This window comes from Hordeum vulgare, unplaced genomic scaffold (assembly GCF_904849725.1).
Source record: "Hordeum vulgare subsp. vulgare unplaced genomic scaffold, MorexV3_pseudomolecules_assembly, whole genome shotgun sequence".
In the NCBI taxonomy this organism is placed as follows: domain Eukaryota; kingdom Viridiplantae; phylum Streptophyta; class Magnoliopsida; order Poales; family Poaceae; genus Hordeum; species Hordeum vulgare.
In genome coordinates, this window is record NW_025422515.1 from 2,124 (window position 1) to 19,830 (window position 17,707).

At 42.7% G+C, this 17,707-nt stretch overlaps 1 protein-coding gene and 1 long non-coding RNA gene across 2 annotated transcripts; one reads left to right on the plus strand and one right to left on the minus strand.

Annotated features, from left to right (window-relative positions):
• Positions 1–289: 289 nt before the first annotated feature.
• On the minus strand, positions 290–5,306 carry LOC123418615. The gene is made up of 3 exons (XM_045107038.1): positions 4,166–5,306; positions 2,994–3,091; positions 290–565 (listed from the first exon to the last, which is right to left on the minus strand). The coding sequence occupies exons 1-2, from the start codon at positions 5,289–5,291 to the stop codon at positions 3,039–3,041; spliced, it is 1,179 nt and encodes a 392-aa protein (XP_044962973.1). The 5' UTR covers positions 5,292–5,306; the 3' UTR covers positions 290–565; positions 2,994–3,038.
• On the plus strand, positions 572–2,251 carry LOC123418616. The gene is made up of 2 exons (XR_006617861.1): positions 572–717; positions 827–2,251. It is a non-coding gene; the product is annotated as an uncharacterized LOC123418616 (long non-coding RNA).
• Positions 5,307–17,707: the final 12,401 nt, after the last annotated feature.

Genomic DNA, 17,707 nt, shown 5'->3' on the forward strand with positions numbered 1-17,707 from the left:
ATTTCATCAGCTTAGTTTAAACAATGTCTGCGTTGTCCACATACGGATGCCGGAGCAAATTTACGGGTCAAGTTGGATATGCCCTAATCAGACTAATAACAAGACTCTAAATACTTAGCTCGGAATCAGATACAAATTCAACAAAATCTGGCCAAAATCTCAACGCTTGATACAACACGCAAGATAAATCTAATAATGGACACATGCGCACACACCAAAATACAAGCAAGATAAATTTACAGGCTAGCCCGCCACAAGATGCTCGCTTCAAAAGCATAGATAGAGCAGATTAAATGAAACACAGGGTAACTACTCATCAACCAAAGCAAGTAAATGTGCCATCAACCATCATGCCAGCTGACTGATGCATACAGAAACTAGATAATCGAGGCAGGTTGTCAAATTAAGCAATTAATTCCTACAGGTGCACTTCACAGCAGCGTACAGACCGGTGCATGCTACATAGAGGGTCAATCTGAAGGTCCGACATACAAATTACAAGAGCCTACCTTAGAGCCAACAACCCATTTCTTCATTTCATTCACCAGAATGTAGCTCGAGATACCTGTGAAGCAAGCAATATCACCGTCAGTCAAGCAATTTTGTATTACTATTCATTCACGAAAAGCCGTTGTTATACTCCTGACTTTTGCAAGACCCAAAATAGTAAAGATTAGCTTCATCGCTATTGCAGGAATTCACCCAAAAGTTTCGAAGGTGGATCATCTCAGCATATTAGACAAAACCAGCATTAGTAACAGAGAACAACAATAGGTAAAATGTAGTGTTCATCACTATTGCAGGAATTCACCTGAAAGTTTCAAAGGTGGATCATCTCAGCATATTAGACAAAACCAGCATTAGTAACAGAGAACAACAATAGGTAAAATGTAGTGTAGTGGGCAGTACCACACCTTCAACTTCTAACATTACAAGTATTTGGCTATACTGGTCCTTCAAGGCTTCAACTTCTAACATTCAGTATTGGGCTACCATGATTGATAATGAATAGATTGGAAGTTTCGTCGGGAAAAAAAAACTATAATTACCAAGTATTTGGCTATGCTGGTCCTTACTTCTAACATTACAATTATTTGGCCATACTGGTCTGAATAGAGCCTAAAAGAAAAGTGGCCATATGGCGGACTCATGGAGTAGGAAAGCAAAAAATGATCTGGTTTCTAGCTCATATACATACTTTTTAGAAATGTATGAACTTAACTAGTCACTAACAAATGGAATTTCATCAAATTTATGCATTACAAGCCAGAAGCAAGGGATCATGTATCCTCTTATTAAATGATACTTCTTTTGGTGGCCATGTTATTAGTCAGTGGCGGAGGACGAAACTTTTTTGAGGTGGGGCGGCCTCTCCAGCATAAATTGTTTGTTTGATGCAAAACCAAAATGACTATGCCATGACTGCATTTTTCTTTCAATTATCATACCCCACTTTGAGGAGAACCTCGTAACCAAATTGAACGTGCATTCGGCCAGGTTAATAAAGAAATCAATCGAAGCAATAAGCTTTATTCATCACAAAAAATGCCACCAATCATAAAACTGTAGTTGTAGATTCTCAATTCATTATCTGAAGAAAATGATACTATAAAAATTTAAAACAAAATGACCTCTACTCATAGTCTTTGCTAGCGCTTTTCCTTTCCTATTCGTCATCTCCTTCTGGCCGCCGGCCTCACGCTCGCAGCGCGCTCTTGCTGGCTGCCGGAAATGCAAATGCGAGACCACATCCCGGTGCACTCTGTTGATTGTTTTTTTTTTGAAAGTCATTCTGTTGATTGTTGGCCTCACAAGTCACATGCGTGCTGGCCACTCCTGCTGGCTGCAGCGAACGTGCGCCGCTCGTTCCATGGAGTGGATGAACGTAGTACTGGATGAGATTCGAGCGATGCTGGGTTCTGGACCTGCTAGAGTGCTGGTTGCTACGGCCCAATAATCTGTCCAGGTGAGTGCCAAGTTCCATCATGGCCCAAAAAGGTTTCACGGTGGTTTTCAAACGGCTTTATTTTTAAGGATGGATCAGTCTGTATGTATGTATACGTATAAAACAGAATCACCAAAAATCAAGGTAGGACGAGCGCCCAACCTCGCCCTACCGGGAGCTCCGCCCCTGTTATTAGTAACTAAAGCAGTTTTTATAATGAATCTAATAATGTAATTTTGATCTTGTGTTCGATATTAAGCACTCGCTCTGATGCAAAAAAAAAAAAAAAAAAGTGTCGTGGCTTTAGTTCAAATTTGAACGAAAACTGAACTAAAGCCACCACTACAATAACTGCAAGCAAAATGAAAAACAACAGTGTTTGATTTATTGAAGCCACACCCTTCGAAGTATTGTCACAATCGTTTGTTCACTAGGTATCACAATAATCCAAAATAAGCAGCAATCCAAAACGGCATGCCTGTACATCCATATAAATAAAGGAACTATGAAACCATATGCTCATGTGTTTTTAGTTATCAATTACTTGTATACACGGGACAACATGCAAATCACACTAGGACATGATAGCCCAGAACCACAGGGGAAAAAAAAGTTAAAGGCAATGCCATGAGAGTAAAGCAAAATGAGAAATATATCCCGAAAGCATAATAATGGGCTAGTGGTTCATCTTCTAGTACTTAGCATGACAGCATTCTATTACCTCCGTTCGAAAATAACTGACGTGGTGTTAGTTCAAATTTAAACTATAACCACGTTAGTTATTTCCAAACGGAGGGAGTAGTACTTAGCATGACAGCATTCCCATATGTGAGAGGCACAAGCATATGCGCGAATAACGAATGGGGAAGGGTCCAAAGTCATCAGTCATTGAAGGGGCTAGAGGAAGAAGAGCCCACAGTACCAGAATAACTTGGGGAGTACTAAGAACAAGGTATAACTAAAGGCAGAGAAGCTGGAAGGAATGGAGGGGCAAACAAAAGAGCACATCCACAAGATAGGGACAGAATAGGAGACAAGATAAGATCACCTGCTCAATTAGTAGATCAAACAGCATATCCAACGGACAATCATCTTACGTATTGACCAAAAGCTCAGCCCTGTCGTGTCCACCAGAAACACATGTTCCTACAAGCATAAGAAGTCAAACAACGTGTCATGTGGGGCAAAGTATATGGCCGCCGGAGCATGGTTAGTGGTTAAGCTATCAAGCTTTGCTGTTTTCTAACTCGTATGATGAGAGCCCCACGTTATACCCAATATCAGCTATCAATAAAGCAGAGACAAAAGAGATTAGGCTCCAACCCACAGCAAACAACACAAAGATTTCCCATAAAAGACAAACATAAACGAGGAGGAGTCGACTGGGTTGTCAGATAAATCCAGAGCTGTAGTTCAGAAAAATAACTCAGCTTGATACAATAATATTAACAAAACACACCTACTGTCAAATTTACTGATTTTTTCGAAACAGCAGATACTCATCAATATTGTAAAAATGAAAAGAAAAAAACTCATGGTATTAGCTGGTCAGAATGGAGAAGTTTCATGGAGCTATTCTGAAGCTCGTTCCACACCATGCAAATTATTTTTAAGTGATCCTTTTTAAATTACCTTTAAATAAATTTAGCATGAAATGATGAAGATGAACTCTGGTTATTATTTTTTCCTTCTACAAATGGACTTTGCCATAGGGAGAACAGTCCTATAAGTGATACATGGAAATTTATTCGTATTTTCCAAACCAAGTGTTTATCATGTATTTAAGATAGTTAGCAATATCAGCAGCGACAACAATACAGAATGAAGGAAATATAACTAGGCTTAAGCATCCAAAGCGTCGAAGCCAGTTTTTCATGTAGTCATCTTCTAACTTTTGTGTATCTCCTATTGGGGGAAAATGGCACTGCAGGTAGCACTAACACTACCATTGAACAATTCCTGCATATATTAATGAGCAGACAATGATGGAATTTATTTCAATTATTCTACAAAGAATTTGCAATTCTTGTATTTAGAACAGCGCACCACAAAACATCATCGCTATACATTGAAGAGATCATCAAGCAGCAAAATAAATCACTGGTATGAAACTAACTAAAATTGTTGGCTTAACAAGAAATGATGTGAACATAATTGCATCAGCCGATTATCAAAAAATAACTTGGTTTGTTGTATCTGCAAAGTAAGACATGCTATTACCTGCACTATAGACACTTTCAAATGGATGGTAGTAAGAAAAGGCCATGGTATTATAAAGATTCTTGAACTCCAATGACCCCAGCTGGATCATGAAGACGCCGATAACTGTCCACAGAAACATCACATTATTCTGCTCAGCAAACCCTAGTATCTCAAGGGGCCCTTTCTCATTCGATTTCAGGGAAAGTAGCTTGTCTAGTTCAATAGTCCTTCCAAGCTCCCATGAAGCAACACCTTGACAATCAATCTTCCTCTTCCATAACTTGGCGGTGTAGTCAGAGCTAGAGACGACGAGGAAACCCATCCCGCCACCCTCGGCCCGCATAACCTTGAAGCTCTTCCACTGGCCATAAAAATGCAGTGGCACCCGTATCACAGCTAGAGTCTGCTTCTCCAAATCAAACTCGAGAGCTCCAACCATATTCCCAGCAAGCTTCCAGTAAAGGGAACCTCCAGCCAGCACAGCGTCATCTGTATAAACCATGGTGGGGATACTGTATAGACTATCGGAAGCCTGGTACGGAACCGGTGTGGAGATCAGATTTCCCCACAGGCCGGTCTCCGACGAGTAAACACAGGCGAGCGCTTGTATATGCTTCTCGTCGTCGCCATCTGCGACAACCAAGGCCACCCGGAAGTGTGGGGCGTCTCCGGCAGCGCGAAGAACCGCCCCATTGGTCAGGGTTCTCTTGGTATCGAACGCCGCAGGGATGGCAACGCGGTGCTGGTCGCCGGTGAGGGGGTCCCACACCAGGACCTGGAGACGGTCACGGAGGAAGAGGAGCATGAGGCCATCGCGGCATCCGAGGGATCTGGGGCGGTCGGGGCACTGGAAGGAGAAGCGGTCGCGAGGAACGCGATTGGGGGCCTCCAGAGTGGGCAGGAAGGAGAGGCCGTCGAATCTGTCGAAGAACCCGAGGAGAGGAGGGTTGCTGTGGTGGCGGAGGCGGAATCGGCGGACGAAGCCGGGGTCGGAGACGAGGCGGCGCCAGCGCTTGCAGACGAGGGACGCGCGCGGGAGCGAGGAGGGCAGCGGGGGAAGGCGGAGCAGGACCTCGCGGAGGAGGTCGTCGACTTCCAGCGGCGAGGCCGCCGGCGAGCAGACGTGGTGGCGGCGGCTGCTCATCTCGCCCTAGCTCGCTCGCGTGGGGGGGAATGGCACGGCAGTGGGTGGACTCGGGCTAGCAGGAGACACTCACTGGTCGACAGCCCATGGCCCATAGTAGCTATACAAACATTGAAGCCCATGATATTTTCATATTTTCATTTTTTTTGTTATTATATAATAAATTTCTTTCGTTCCCCCCCTCGTTATACAACCCATCCCAGTAAGAAAAACACGAACTGCAAGTTTGATCCCACATGAAAGAAAAAGGTGGCTGCTAGCAAGAAGAACACGAACTGCAAGTTTGATCCCACATTCCCCCCTCATATCACAAAAAAATATTGAAACTTACCACGGGAATTCGTTTTAGTCCTAGGAAAAAAGTCCGCCTCACTCATTTTAACTGAAAATTAAGTGAATATTTGATCAAATATATATAGGACAAATTTTATCTATCACCAATGGTAGTTACCAACACTCGTGTTTTGTGTGTTGTATGTATTGTCTATCAAATCGGAGAGTATATACGCGGTATGTACTAGTATGTAAGAAAGTTTAGGAAGTATATATACTACTTTTTCGATAGTATGTCTCGTATTTTATGTATGTTTTTTTTATTTACAAATATATACGTATTTCATAAATATAATATAAACCATGGACCAACTTGCAATTTTTTCATCTAACTCATTTTAAAATATCTTATATATATTGTATCAACATACTTATAATGATAAAGTAATATATATACTACAAAATGATAGTCTATAAGACATGTGGGGTAACGACCCCTAGATGGTAGGATGTATTTTCCTTATATATATAGGGTCGCGCTATTCGTCATCCTGGGTGAGGATTAGTTATTCTTCACACTCCTCCCCTCTATTTTAACATCAATGCATCGTAATTTTACATTTTATGTTTTTTTCTTATTTTATACATAAAAAGATACCGTAAAAAAATATAATCAACGTAAAAATATTTTATGTCACGTAAAATTATGAACTTACAAAAATAGTCCAAAAAGTTCAATAAATTCATTTTTTCTGGTCTTGTGACCTATATTTTACATAATGATTCAATATAAATGTAACTATTTATATTTCAAATATAATTTATTTTTAAATTGATTGTAAAATTATCTTCGATGAAGAATAAACTATTCGTCATCCTGGATGAGGAATAGTTATTCTTCACCCCCTCTATTTTAATATAAATTTATCGTAATGTTATGTTCCGTCAATTTTAATTTATTTAATACATAAAAGAGAGGGTAAGAAGTTATAAAATGACAATATAAATATTTTTTATTACGTAAAATTACAAATGTAAAAACATAGTGTAAAATATGCACGAAATGCAGTTTTTCTGGTCTTATGACCTATATTTTTGTTTTCTTAATGTCAGATTTTACATAGTGAATCAATATTAATGTAATTATTTGAATTCAAAATCTAATTTATTTATGAAATGAACGTAAAATTATCTTGGATAAAGATTAACTTATTCTGCATCCTGAATTGGATTGGATTTACTATAATCGAAGGAACTATTTCATTTTCCACCTTGAATTGGATTTATTTTTTCTGAATTTTGTATTCGAATCAAAGTTGTTACAAAGATAAATTATTTTCAAGAGAAATACTCCCTTCGATTCAAAATAATTATTTTGGTTTTAGTTTAATCTAAAACCATGACGAATTGTTTGGATCAGAGGGATTATATTATATGTCTTGGAATTTGCAGGGACAAATATCATTTTACTCCGCTCAAACCCCTATGTTAATACCCAATAAGATATCTCCAACATCCCCTGTTGAGGGCGGTTAGATTCACAAATGGTATCATCATCTTTGCTCCATCGGTAGGTAGAACCACGTGAATATCCGCCATGTTAGCGAAAATCCATTTTTCCGTCCAGGATCATCTGCATCCCTGCTGAGTAAAAAATTAAAACAAATACAAAGCAAATTCAAAAAAATCAAAAGTTCTTCGGGTGATAGATTATTTGATGCGTGAGGTTGCTTCAAATTTTATACAATTTGAACATCTGAGCAGCTCTCGGTAAAAAAAAATACAGGATCTTTAAAAAAGTTTATTGTACATGCATCATTTTGATCTGATTCATCTTTTTTGCGGAAAGCTGCTTCGATGTTCAAATTATATAAAAATTGGAGCGGACCTCACACATCAAATTATCTATCATCCAAAAAAATAGTATTTGTTTTGATTATTTACTAAACGGGTGCAGATGAGCCTCGGCACCGAACCCGTAGTCCCATGTTAGTACATATATAGGTATATGTGGGGGCTTAGGATGTTGCTAATTTTTTTAAAATATTGCATTTTTTTATTCTTTTTGAAAAATAATGCACTGAATTTAAAAATTCCAAAAGTATACCTGCCTCGGTCACCCTGTAGCCGACTGGAGGCTGTCGGCGTTGTTGCGGCCGACAGGAGGCTGTCGGCCTCGCCAAAGCCGACAGGGGACTCTCGGCCACGTGGAAGCCGATTAGTGGCCGGCCACTGCCACTCGGCCTTGGGGAAGCCGATAGGGCATTCGGCCTAGCCGTGGCCGAGTAGTGGCCACGAGCCAGCCCCAGCCCCCTCCCCCCCCCCCCTCTCTTTGTTATTCCTTCCTTGTCCTTTCTCTATTTCTTATCTCCCTCCTTCTCCCATTCTACCTTATCTCCTTTCTCTATTTCTTCTCCTTATTTCTCCCCGCACACAAAAAATATTCCATTTCCACGTTTATGTAAGAAACTTATGTGTATTTTGAACGTCTCACTCGCGATGATATTTTATGTTGTGTAAGGAGGAGGGCACCCAAACTATCCGTCTCACTCGCGATGATATTTTATGTAAGAAACTTATGTGTATTTTGAACGTTAGCTATTTTGCTCCTTCCTCCATTGCCGCAAATATTTCCACGTCTCCATTCCCGCCAAATTTTTCGCACCACCTTTCCCGTCAAATTTTGCCCGTTTCGTTTCCCGCCACCTTTCCCGCCAACTATTTACCCTCTTATTTCCCGCCAAATCTTTCCCGCCTCATTTCCCTCCTCGTTTTCCCGCCATCTTCCTGGTCATCTAAGTCTATAAAAGGAGGCATTGGACTGCCTTCCTCCATCATCCAGCATCACTTGAGAACACTAGCATTGTCTTCCTTCCTCCATCATCCAGTGAATATGAGTTTGCCTTGCTCGGATCAGAGCATCAGGCCTAAGAAAATGCAGAGTGCGAGTTTTCCTCGGGGTGTGGAAGCAGTTCGATGTTGGTGCGGTGATCTCTGCAAGGTGAAGGAGGTGACGGATTTTTCAGATTGGTTGGGCATGAAGTTTTTCATGTGCGCCAATTATGAATCTGATCCGCCCGAATCTATTTGTGCATACCTCAGGCCTCTAGTATGCTCAAGTTATCCAGAGTAAATATGTTGTTGATATTATTGTTTACTTGATTTTTTTTTTGTAGTCTCCTCCTCCTCTCTGCATGTACTATCGTTGGATTGACACGGAAATGCCGGACTGGGCGGTGACCGAGATTCGTGAAAGAGGTCGCCGTGCATGGGCTAGCTTGGACTTGGAAGAGCGTCGCGCAAAGGCTGAAGCAAAGGAGAAAGCAGAGCAGAAGAAAGAGTGGAAAGATTACTGTGTGGAGCAGAGGGCTTTTATTGATGAGATGATAAGGAAGAACCAAGAAGAGAAACTTTTGTTGGGGGAGGTTTACAGACAGCGGGAACAGGCCCGTGAAGTTGAGAGGGAGAGAAAGAGAGAAAGGGCTCGTGCGGCCAAAGCAGCACAAGAAGCCGGTGATGGAACAGGCAAATATCCACGCTGGACTCAGTAGATTTAATTTAATTTCAGCAAGTTGTATCTTAATTTCAGCAAGTTGTGTCAGCACGTTGTATCTTAATTTCAGCAAGTTGTATTTTAAGTCCGACAAGGTCTATCTTAGTTTGTCTGTAATCTCAAGTTATTGGTAGTATATGTGTTATCCACGAAGAACCAACTGAGCATTTTTTTTTCCCGCCTTGCTTTCCCGCCATTTTGTTCCCGCCTTGCTTTCCCGCCATTTTGTTCCCGCCTCGCTTTCCCGCCATTTATTTCCCGCTCTTCGGCACCTATAAAACCCTCTCCACAACAAGGTTGGTAAGGAGTGTGCTCAAAATGTCTCATTATCCTTTCGATCGTAGTTTTCACAGTGGTATGTCGGAGTGTCTTCTACGCTTGGCTAGCAATTTCAAGATAGACAATAGAATAGTTTCATGGGACGAACTCATCAGTAGTGACACGCTTCTGAATGAGGTTGCTCATGCATTAGCTAGGAAGGGGTGGCCTGCAAGGACATATGAGGAGATTCGGAAGGAACTTCTGCGGTTGAATGAAAGATGGAAGAAGAAAGGCCAGCACATACGCGGTGGAGGTGGAGTAAAACATCCCTTTTTATGGATTGACGATAGCGAGGACGAAGACGATATCTTCATGCCGAGTAGCAAGGACAAGAGGGCAGCATCAACGAGTGCCAAGAGTACCGCTTCGTCGAAGGGCCAGAGCTCTGCATCATTAAAGGATGACGACGACTTTATGTAGTTCTTGTATGAACTCTGCATCTTAATGTATCTTATTTTATGTATCTTATTTCATGTATCTTATTTTATGTATCTCCGGAATCTTACTTTGTTTGTAATCTCAAGTTATTGGTAGTATATGTGCTATCCACGATGAACCAACTGATCATAGAAATAGATAGGAATATGTCTCATAGATAAAATACACATAAGTCTCATAGATCAAATACACATAAGTTTCTTACATAAAATAGACATAAGTCTGAAGTGATACATAGCAGGGCAAAGAGTTTGCTTCACTCACGACATCTCGGTTGGCGCTCTAGGAGTGTGGGGGTGTACTCCATCCCCACATGTGGGGGGGGGCCTAATGTTACGAGGAGGAATCTCGGATCCATCCTGGTCATATTGTGTATCCTATGTGGGCCACGGTGGAGGAGTCGAAAACATGTCCAACCACATGTTTTGCTGCAATGGTGGCTCATCTGGTTCACTCCCTAACCCGAATCCGGACGCCGACACATCACGATATGCAGGAGGGACCATGCCTGTTGGATGTGGATGAAACATGAAACCATGAGTAGGATTGTGATGTTGCGGAGTTGGCTGAAACATGAAGCTCGTTGACGAAGCGTGGTGCTGTGGCTGATGCCACGCTGAACTGCCAGGCTGGTTAGGTGGGGGTGGATGTGGCATCTGTTCCACTCCTTGTAGACGTGGACGTGGCTGATGTCGATGCACGGAGTGACGCGGCACCGGCGTAGGCTGCGGCTGGTGATGCACAACATCCGAAGTGCGCGTGCACGTGATAGCTTTATAGATATCTCTTATCCTCTGCTCGAGCCTCTTGAGCCATGGTTGAATCTGAGACCGAGGTACCATAAGAGGGTTGCGGCTGGTGAATCATGCATCCCTACACTGCTCTCACCATATTCAGAGCTACGTTCCACTTCAGGTTCAGTAACCGGCTTTAGCACGGGGAGAAGTAAGGCCACAGGATGACATCCCCTACGCTCGCACGATTGTAACAAGCGCACCCACTGGTCGTCCCGCTCTATATGCTTCAAATACCAGAAAATATTACCAGTGGACCGGTCCATAATGCATGAACACCGACGGTGTGTGTTTCAGTATTGAACCCTAAACATCGCACAAGCCATTCTGACAACTGACTAACAAACCATGTTTTAGGGGAGGACACCTGCACCTCTGTGTACTGAAATTCACTAAGATCAGCTCCCATCTCATTTGTTTGAATGGTACCACGACCATAGTGCAAACATAACGTCACTAAATCAGACATCTGCTGACCTAACATATTATTCAACAAGGAAAAAAATTAGAAGAACGACAAACCAAAATATATTTTCCAAATCTATCGAAGAACCTAAAAATATTTAAACTACTTCATTTACTAAACTAAATTTATACTAATCTACGGGAGCACCTAAAACTAGTTAAACAACTAAATTTATACTAATCTACCGGAGCACCTAAAACTAGTTAAACAACTAAATTTATACTAATCTACCGGAGCACCTACAACTAGTTAAACAACTAAATTTATACTAATCTACCGGAGCACCTAAAACTATTTAAACAACAAAAATATTTTACCCTTGAAGCGTGCGCAGAAACGATGAACGACAAACGACTCTTGACGAACACCGAGATTAATCCCACACCACCACCTCCAACTCCACCAAAACAACCAACTTCACCCACACCACCACCACCACTACAACCTCCACCTCAACCTCCACCACCACCACCAAAAATAGCTTCAAAACAAGCACCACAAACTACCCCATCGCGAGTGAGACGGATAGTTCGGATGCCCTCTTCCTTACACAACAAATGTACGGTTCAAAAAGTGGAAATGGAAGATTTTTTGTGTGAGGGAGAAGGTAGGAGGAGAAAGAGAGAAAGGAGATAAGGTAGAATGGGAGAAGGGAGAAGGAAGAAAGAGGAAGGAGGGAGAAAGGAGGAAGGAGGAAGAGAGGGGGAAGGGCTGCCTCGACTGGCTGGCCACTAGTCGGCCTCCCCCAGGCCGATAGCCTTATCGGCTACGCCAGGGCCGACAGGCAGAGCCGACTCGGCTATCGACGTGGCCTGTCCACTAGTCGGCCGCCACGTGGCCGAGATCCACTAATCGGCCGGGCCTAGGCCGACTGGCCTCCTGTCCGCCACGCCGACGCCGACAGCCTCCTGTCGATCACGCCAGGACCGAGGCAGGCCTACTTTTGAAAATATTCAAATCCATGCATTATTTTTAAAAAAGAATAAAAGAAATACAATAATTAAAAAAAATAGTTAGGATGTTAGGGCATCTCCAGCCGTTCAGCCCCCCAAGGGCCTGAAATAGCGTCGTTTGGGGCGAGCCGACGCCAAAATCAACTTGGGAGCTTTCGGATTCCCAGCCGACCCCCCAAGACTGCCGCCCAGGCACTGTTTTTTAAATTGAAGTCAAACCAATTTTGAAAAAAATTAGGTGATTTTGGACGAAATTCAGTCGATTTTATTAAAATTTGTACAAACTTAAAAAAGACATGGAAACATAAAAAAAACATTGTCGCCGTTGTCGTCCTGTCGCTGCTAGTCTAGCTCATGTCGAGGAGCTCGTAGAAGGCGGTGTAGTCGTCGAAGTCGTCTCGCCGTCCTTGCTGCAGCCTTGCCCTAGATCGTCGCTACGGATGAGAGCGGTTTGCGTCGGCGTCTCCTTGTCCTTGTCGTCGAGGACGATAACGACGTCCTTTTCACCACCGCGGCGCCGCGCGGTGATATCCTAAGTAAACACTCCACAGATAATTTTATTACTATTTCAAGTTCAGGGCAGGTGTGCACAAATAATATCACTTCTTATCAATCTTGTACATCTGAAGTTTCAAAACCAACTTTTGGACACTGAAACCTGTGTGATGTAAAATCTACACAAGAAGCTGGAAACAAAGCAACCGCCGGCATAGGATCTCGACGGGCGCCATCGTGGAGGTCATGGCAGGTTGGGTGGCGCCGGATCGGGTAGAGGAGGTGGATGGCGCGCGGATCCGGGAGCGGCGACGTGACCTAGAACTCGACGGCGGTGGCGCCGGACGCCGGACGACGCGCGAGGGAGGCCGGGGAGGAGGAGCTCGGGGTCGGGGATAAGGGTTGCAGGCATAATTTCTAACAATTGCAATGGTTTTTACGCAAAAACGAAACGTTTTTCTAGAGTGTCACTTAAATAGGGACTGCAGGTTGAACATCTAAAACCTCGGGGGCTTTTTTGCAAAACTACCACGACGACAAAGGACAGAAGCAATAGGTGCTTTATTATTAGGGAGATAATATAGTTAGCAAACTAGTTTTGCGTAAGAACAATGTATAAAAAAGATGAATTAGTGACGCAATGGTATAAAAATCTTACAAAGTTGTCTGAAGTGATGTTATGAGGGCTCAACTAGTGCACTAGTGGCACATATTCATGATAAACATCAAGAATAAATGAGATGAGATGATTTTTCTCCAACCAAGTAATGTTGGAGCAAAAATTGTAGTAGGTCCGATCTACTATCTACCGTGTAGTTCTTGTAGCACGGAAATAAGCTAATATTTGAAAATAAAGAAATTTAATCGGGATGAGTACAAGATACTTTTCAATAATTAATAAAAATTATCTAACAAATATGTTGACAAAACGCCCTGGAGGTAGAACTCGAATCAAGTCATCCTCCGCATGCACCCAAATTTCTATATTATTATCACGGGTATCATCATTACCAAGATCGAAGGTAACGTTCATGTCCTCTTTAACCCATGTCCTCATTCTTTTTAGTTAATATTTTAGTTGTGGAGAGAAAGTCTTCACTTTTTCTTCGCATGCGCCCCTTGCTTATATATTGCGCCGTAACCATGGACAATCTTCATCACATACATCACAATGCTTTAGAAATCTTGCTCACATCATATTAAATATTCTTACACACAAATCGTACTTAAACAGGGACATTAAAAATAATAGTTCATATATCCATTACAGGAAGTACTACATAACATGAAGAGACCCCCAAGCACTACTCGTCGTCCGGATCAGAATACCCCCAACCAGTAGATACTAGCGGTACGAGGTGACGCTGCCCATATTTGAAGATTCTAATCTTGCGGTACAACTTGTATGAAATGTACTCATCTTTTGCTGCATACTCAATGTTGATAGAGTCAAGTGGGGTCTTACCCCAAAGTTTATGCCTTGACTTGGGGAATTTTGTCTTCATATCAGCGTACTCCTCGTCGATCAGGGTGGTTGCCATATGAGCCATTGAAGTTTTGTCATGCTTAAGCGTGAACCTGTCCTGAAGATCAATGTGGCATTCAGATGGTATCTTAATACCCCAAGTGCGCCTCATCTTGACCTTGTCATTTGTTATATCAACGCTAGCAAAATTTATGCCGCTGCGAAGGAAGTCCATAAGTTTTGGACAGTGCTTGTCACTACTGCAACAACAAAATGAAACAAGTGTGTTAAATACTACTGCAACAAGTATATTTTAGAACAAGTATAATAGAATCATAACGAGTATAATTCGGCACAAGTATAATAAGAACCATAACAAGTATAATAAGAATCATATATAGCAAGTTTCCTATTTCCTATATGCATTTCCTATCCTATGAATCAAAAGAAGCCCCTAATCTATGGCATGTTCTCACGATAGCCAATATGCAACTACAAGGAAAATTCCTATGCAATTTTCCTAATCCTCCTGTTCCTATCCAATTTTCTATTCCTATGCAATTTTCCTATGAATCAAAGAAAAGCCCTATTCCTATGAATCAAAGAAAAAGGCCCAATTTTCCTATGCATTTTTCATATGAATCAAGGAAACTATGACATGTTCTTGACATTCCGAATCCTCCTATTCCAATGCAATTTTCCTATCCTATGAATCAAAGAAAAGCCCCAATTAAAACTATGACAAGTTTCCTATTGCCCTGCCCACTGAAAGACCATGACATGATGTTTGAAACAAAGTTGGACGACGACAACATCGCGACAATCGGCCGTGTACTCGAGATCGAGGCCTATGAACTTGTGTTTCTCCTCTCAAAGCCATGCCTCGAACATGAAAAGAAAAACCGGGACCTTGGCGCTGTCGTTCGTGTAGACGACAAAGAGATTGGTCGTGCCATGTGCGAGCACCTTCCCATAGAGAGTGATTGGATTCATGGTAGAGGATGGGGATGGATGAGAGGGAGACGAACAGAGGAAACAGAGACGAACAGGTGAGAGGGAGGTGTTGGTATCGTTTGGTCTCACGGTTACTGTAGCGTTTGATCTCGCGAGGAATAACTTCTAAGGCGCGGGAGTCGAATAGTTTGGACCTTTAGTCCCGGTTTGAGCCACGAGCCGGGACTAACAGGGCTCGCGCCAGGCGAACGGTTTCCACCACCCCTTTAGTCCCGGTTTGTGGCTCACACCGGGCCTAAAGGTCCCATCTGAACCGGGACTAATGCCCTGGCCTCGCGAACCGGGACTGATGCTCCCATTCGTCATGGTTCATAACATAAATGGGATTAAAGCCATTTTCTCGCCCGGACCATAGCCTTGTTTTCTAATGTGCAAGGTCACGGAACCCGCAAGTTGATCACCAAAACATACATCACGTGGATCAATAGAACATCCCATTGTCACCACAGATATCCCATCGCAAGACATACATCAAGTGTTCTCAAATCCTTAAAGACTCAATCCGATAAGAAAACTTTAAAGGGAAAACTCAATTCATCACAAGAAGATAGAGAGGAGAAAACTCCATATGATTTATCTATGTTAATAAAGCTCGCGATACATCAAGATCGTGCCATCTCAACAACACAAGAAGGAGAGATTGGACACATAGCTACTAGTACATACCCTCAGCCCCAAGGAGGATTACTCACACATTATCATGGTGAGAAAGAGAGACTTGTTGATGAAGAGGTGCAACCCCTAAGAGATGGAGGTGATGGCGGCCACGACACCAGCGACGGGCGGCGGCCCCTTGTCCCTCCTTCTTCCTTGGTCTTGGTGCTGCAATGAAGGAGCCTCTCCCCTTCTTGGCGGCTACCAAGGGAGAGGCAAATTCGTGGCTCTTGATGTTTCTACCAAAACTTGGGTTTTTCTCTTCTTATATGTGCCTCTGTGGTGCTCTATGGCCCTCCGATGGACGGACCCTTGACCCAATGGCTCTAGGGCACCTCTAGAACCTTCCTAGGGGCTCCTCACACACCTCATGAGTCTCCAAAGTCGTGGTTTGGCCGAATATATTAGAAATCTTAAGAGTTGGACATAATCACATCAACAATTCTCGTGATCATGTAATCAGATATTCTCCTTCAGTAAAATGGGTCTCCAGATTGCATACGAACTCCGTTTTGACGAATTTGTAGTCGAGAATCATTGCCATAAAATTCCCCACACTTTTTTCCATTTGATGCCGTCTTCGGGGGTCAAACTGACGATCTCTAAAAACTGTTTGTGGACAGATTTCAGGAGAGTCAGAGTCCTCCTCCAACAAGGCTCCTTTTGCATTTTTTTTGATAATTTCTAATTAATTCCTACAAATCAAAGTGTGAAACAAGAACTTGTGCAATTTGCAACCATTAATAGGTTAGTCCCAAAAAATAATATAAAGTTGTAGTAAAATGATTGTAAAACATTAAGGAATGATAATATAACAACATGGAACAAGCAAAAATATAGATATGTTTGACACGTATAATCTGGCAAAACCCAAAGCCCCGTTTTCTACTAGTGGTGGTTCTACTCGGAAAATCTTTTCTGACCTGCAGTTCGACATCTTTCCTGTCGAGCTACACCTTGGCGTTGTCAAAATGTATACAACAAATGAACTAGTTCCCGAGGAGATATAATCCTAGGGTTGGCCATGTTGCCCAACCCAAGTCTCGGAGGCTACTTGTTATACAGCTCGTCAGAGAATAAATTACACCAATCAGAAAAATCCGCAAAAAATAGCCCGAGACCGAGGTGGTGCACCACATCGGAAGCAGTCCGACGTTGGAGCTTGGGCGCAGTCCGACATAAAGCTCGGATGCGAGTAGCTGGCTCCATAGAGGGCAAATCATGCATTGGTGTTCGGCTGCAATACCTCAAAAGCAGTCAGGAATAAAGCTCGAATGCAAGTGGTTGTCTCCATAAAGGGCATTGCCGGCAATAAACTCGACTGAATTCCTTCAAAATTTACAAAGACTAAGGTATTCCATGACACCTCGAAAACAGTCAGGCGTTCGAGCTCGGATGCAAAAAAGACACCTCGGACGCAGTTCGACCTTGGAGCTCGGACGCAAGAGGACACTACCGCACGGGAAACACTTCAAACACGAGGTATGGCTTAAAAAAATTACAAGGCATTAATAAAAGTCCGATAGCTTAAAGGGGCTCCTCAGATGCCCAATGTGTGAACTCTTCGGATACACCTTGGCGATCCTCAAGATCGGTGAAGGGAAGATTTGTTGAACGAGTCTTCAAGACCGACGATTGGAGATGAAGAATAGTTCGAAAGAACCAAGGAGCGTCCCCAACTTGAGGACCGGTTCAGGGGGCTACTGATGGAGTCCGGGACTAAGGGTTCCTCGGGCCGCCGACCTCTCTCTATGGGTCGGACTCATGCGCCACTTCGGGCAACCAATGACATATATGAGGAAGATTCCACAAGACTTGGTGATCAAGGGAAGGACTCCTCGCCACCGGCGTAGCCGACTAGAACTCTTGTTACTCTAAGCCTCCAGTGTGTTATATAAGCTGAGGCCAGGCTAGTTATTAGACATCATAAGTTAAGATCATTACTCCTAGGGTTTAGACCAAAACATACAATCTTGAGGTAGATCAATTC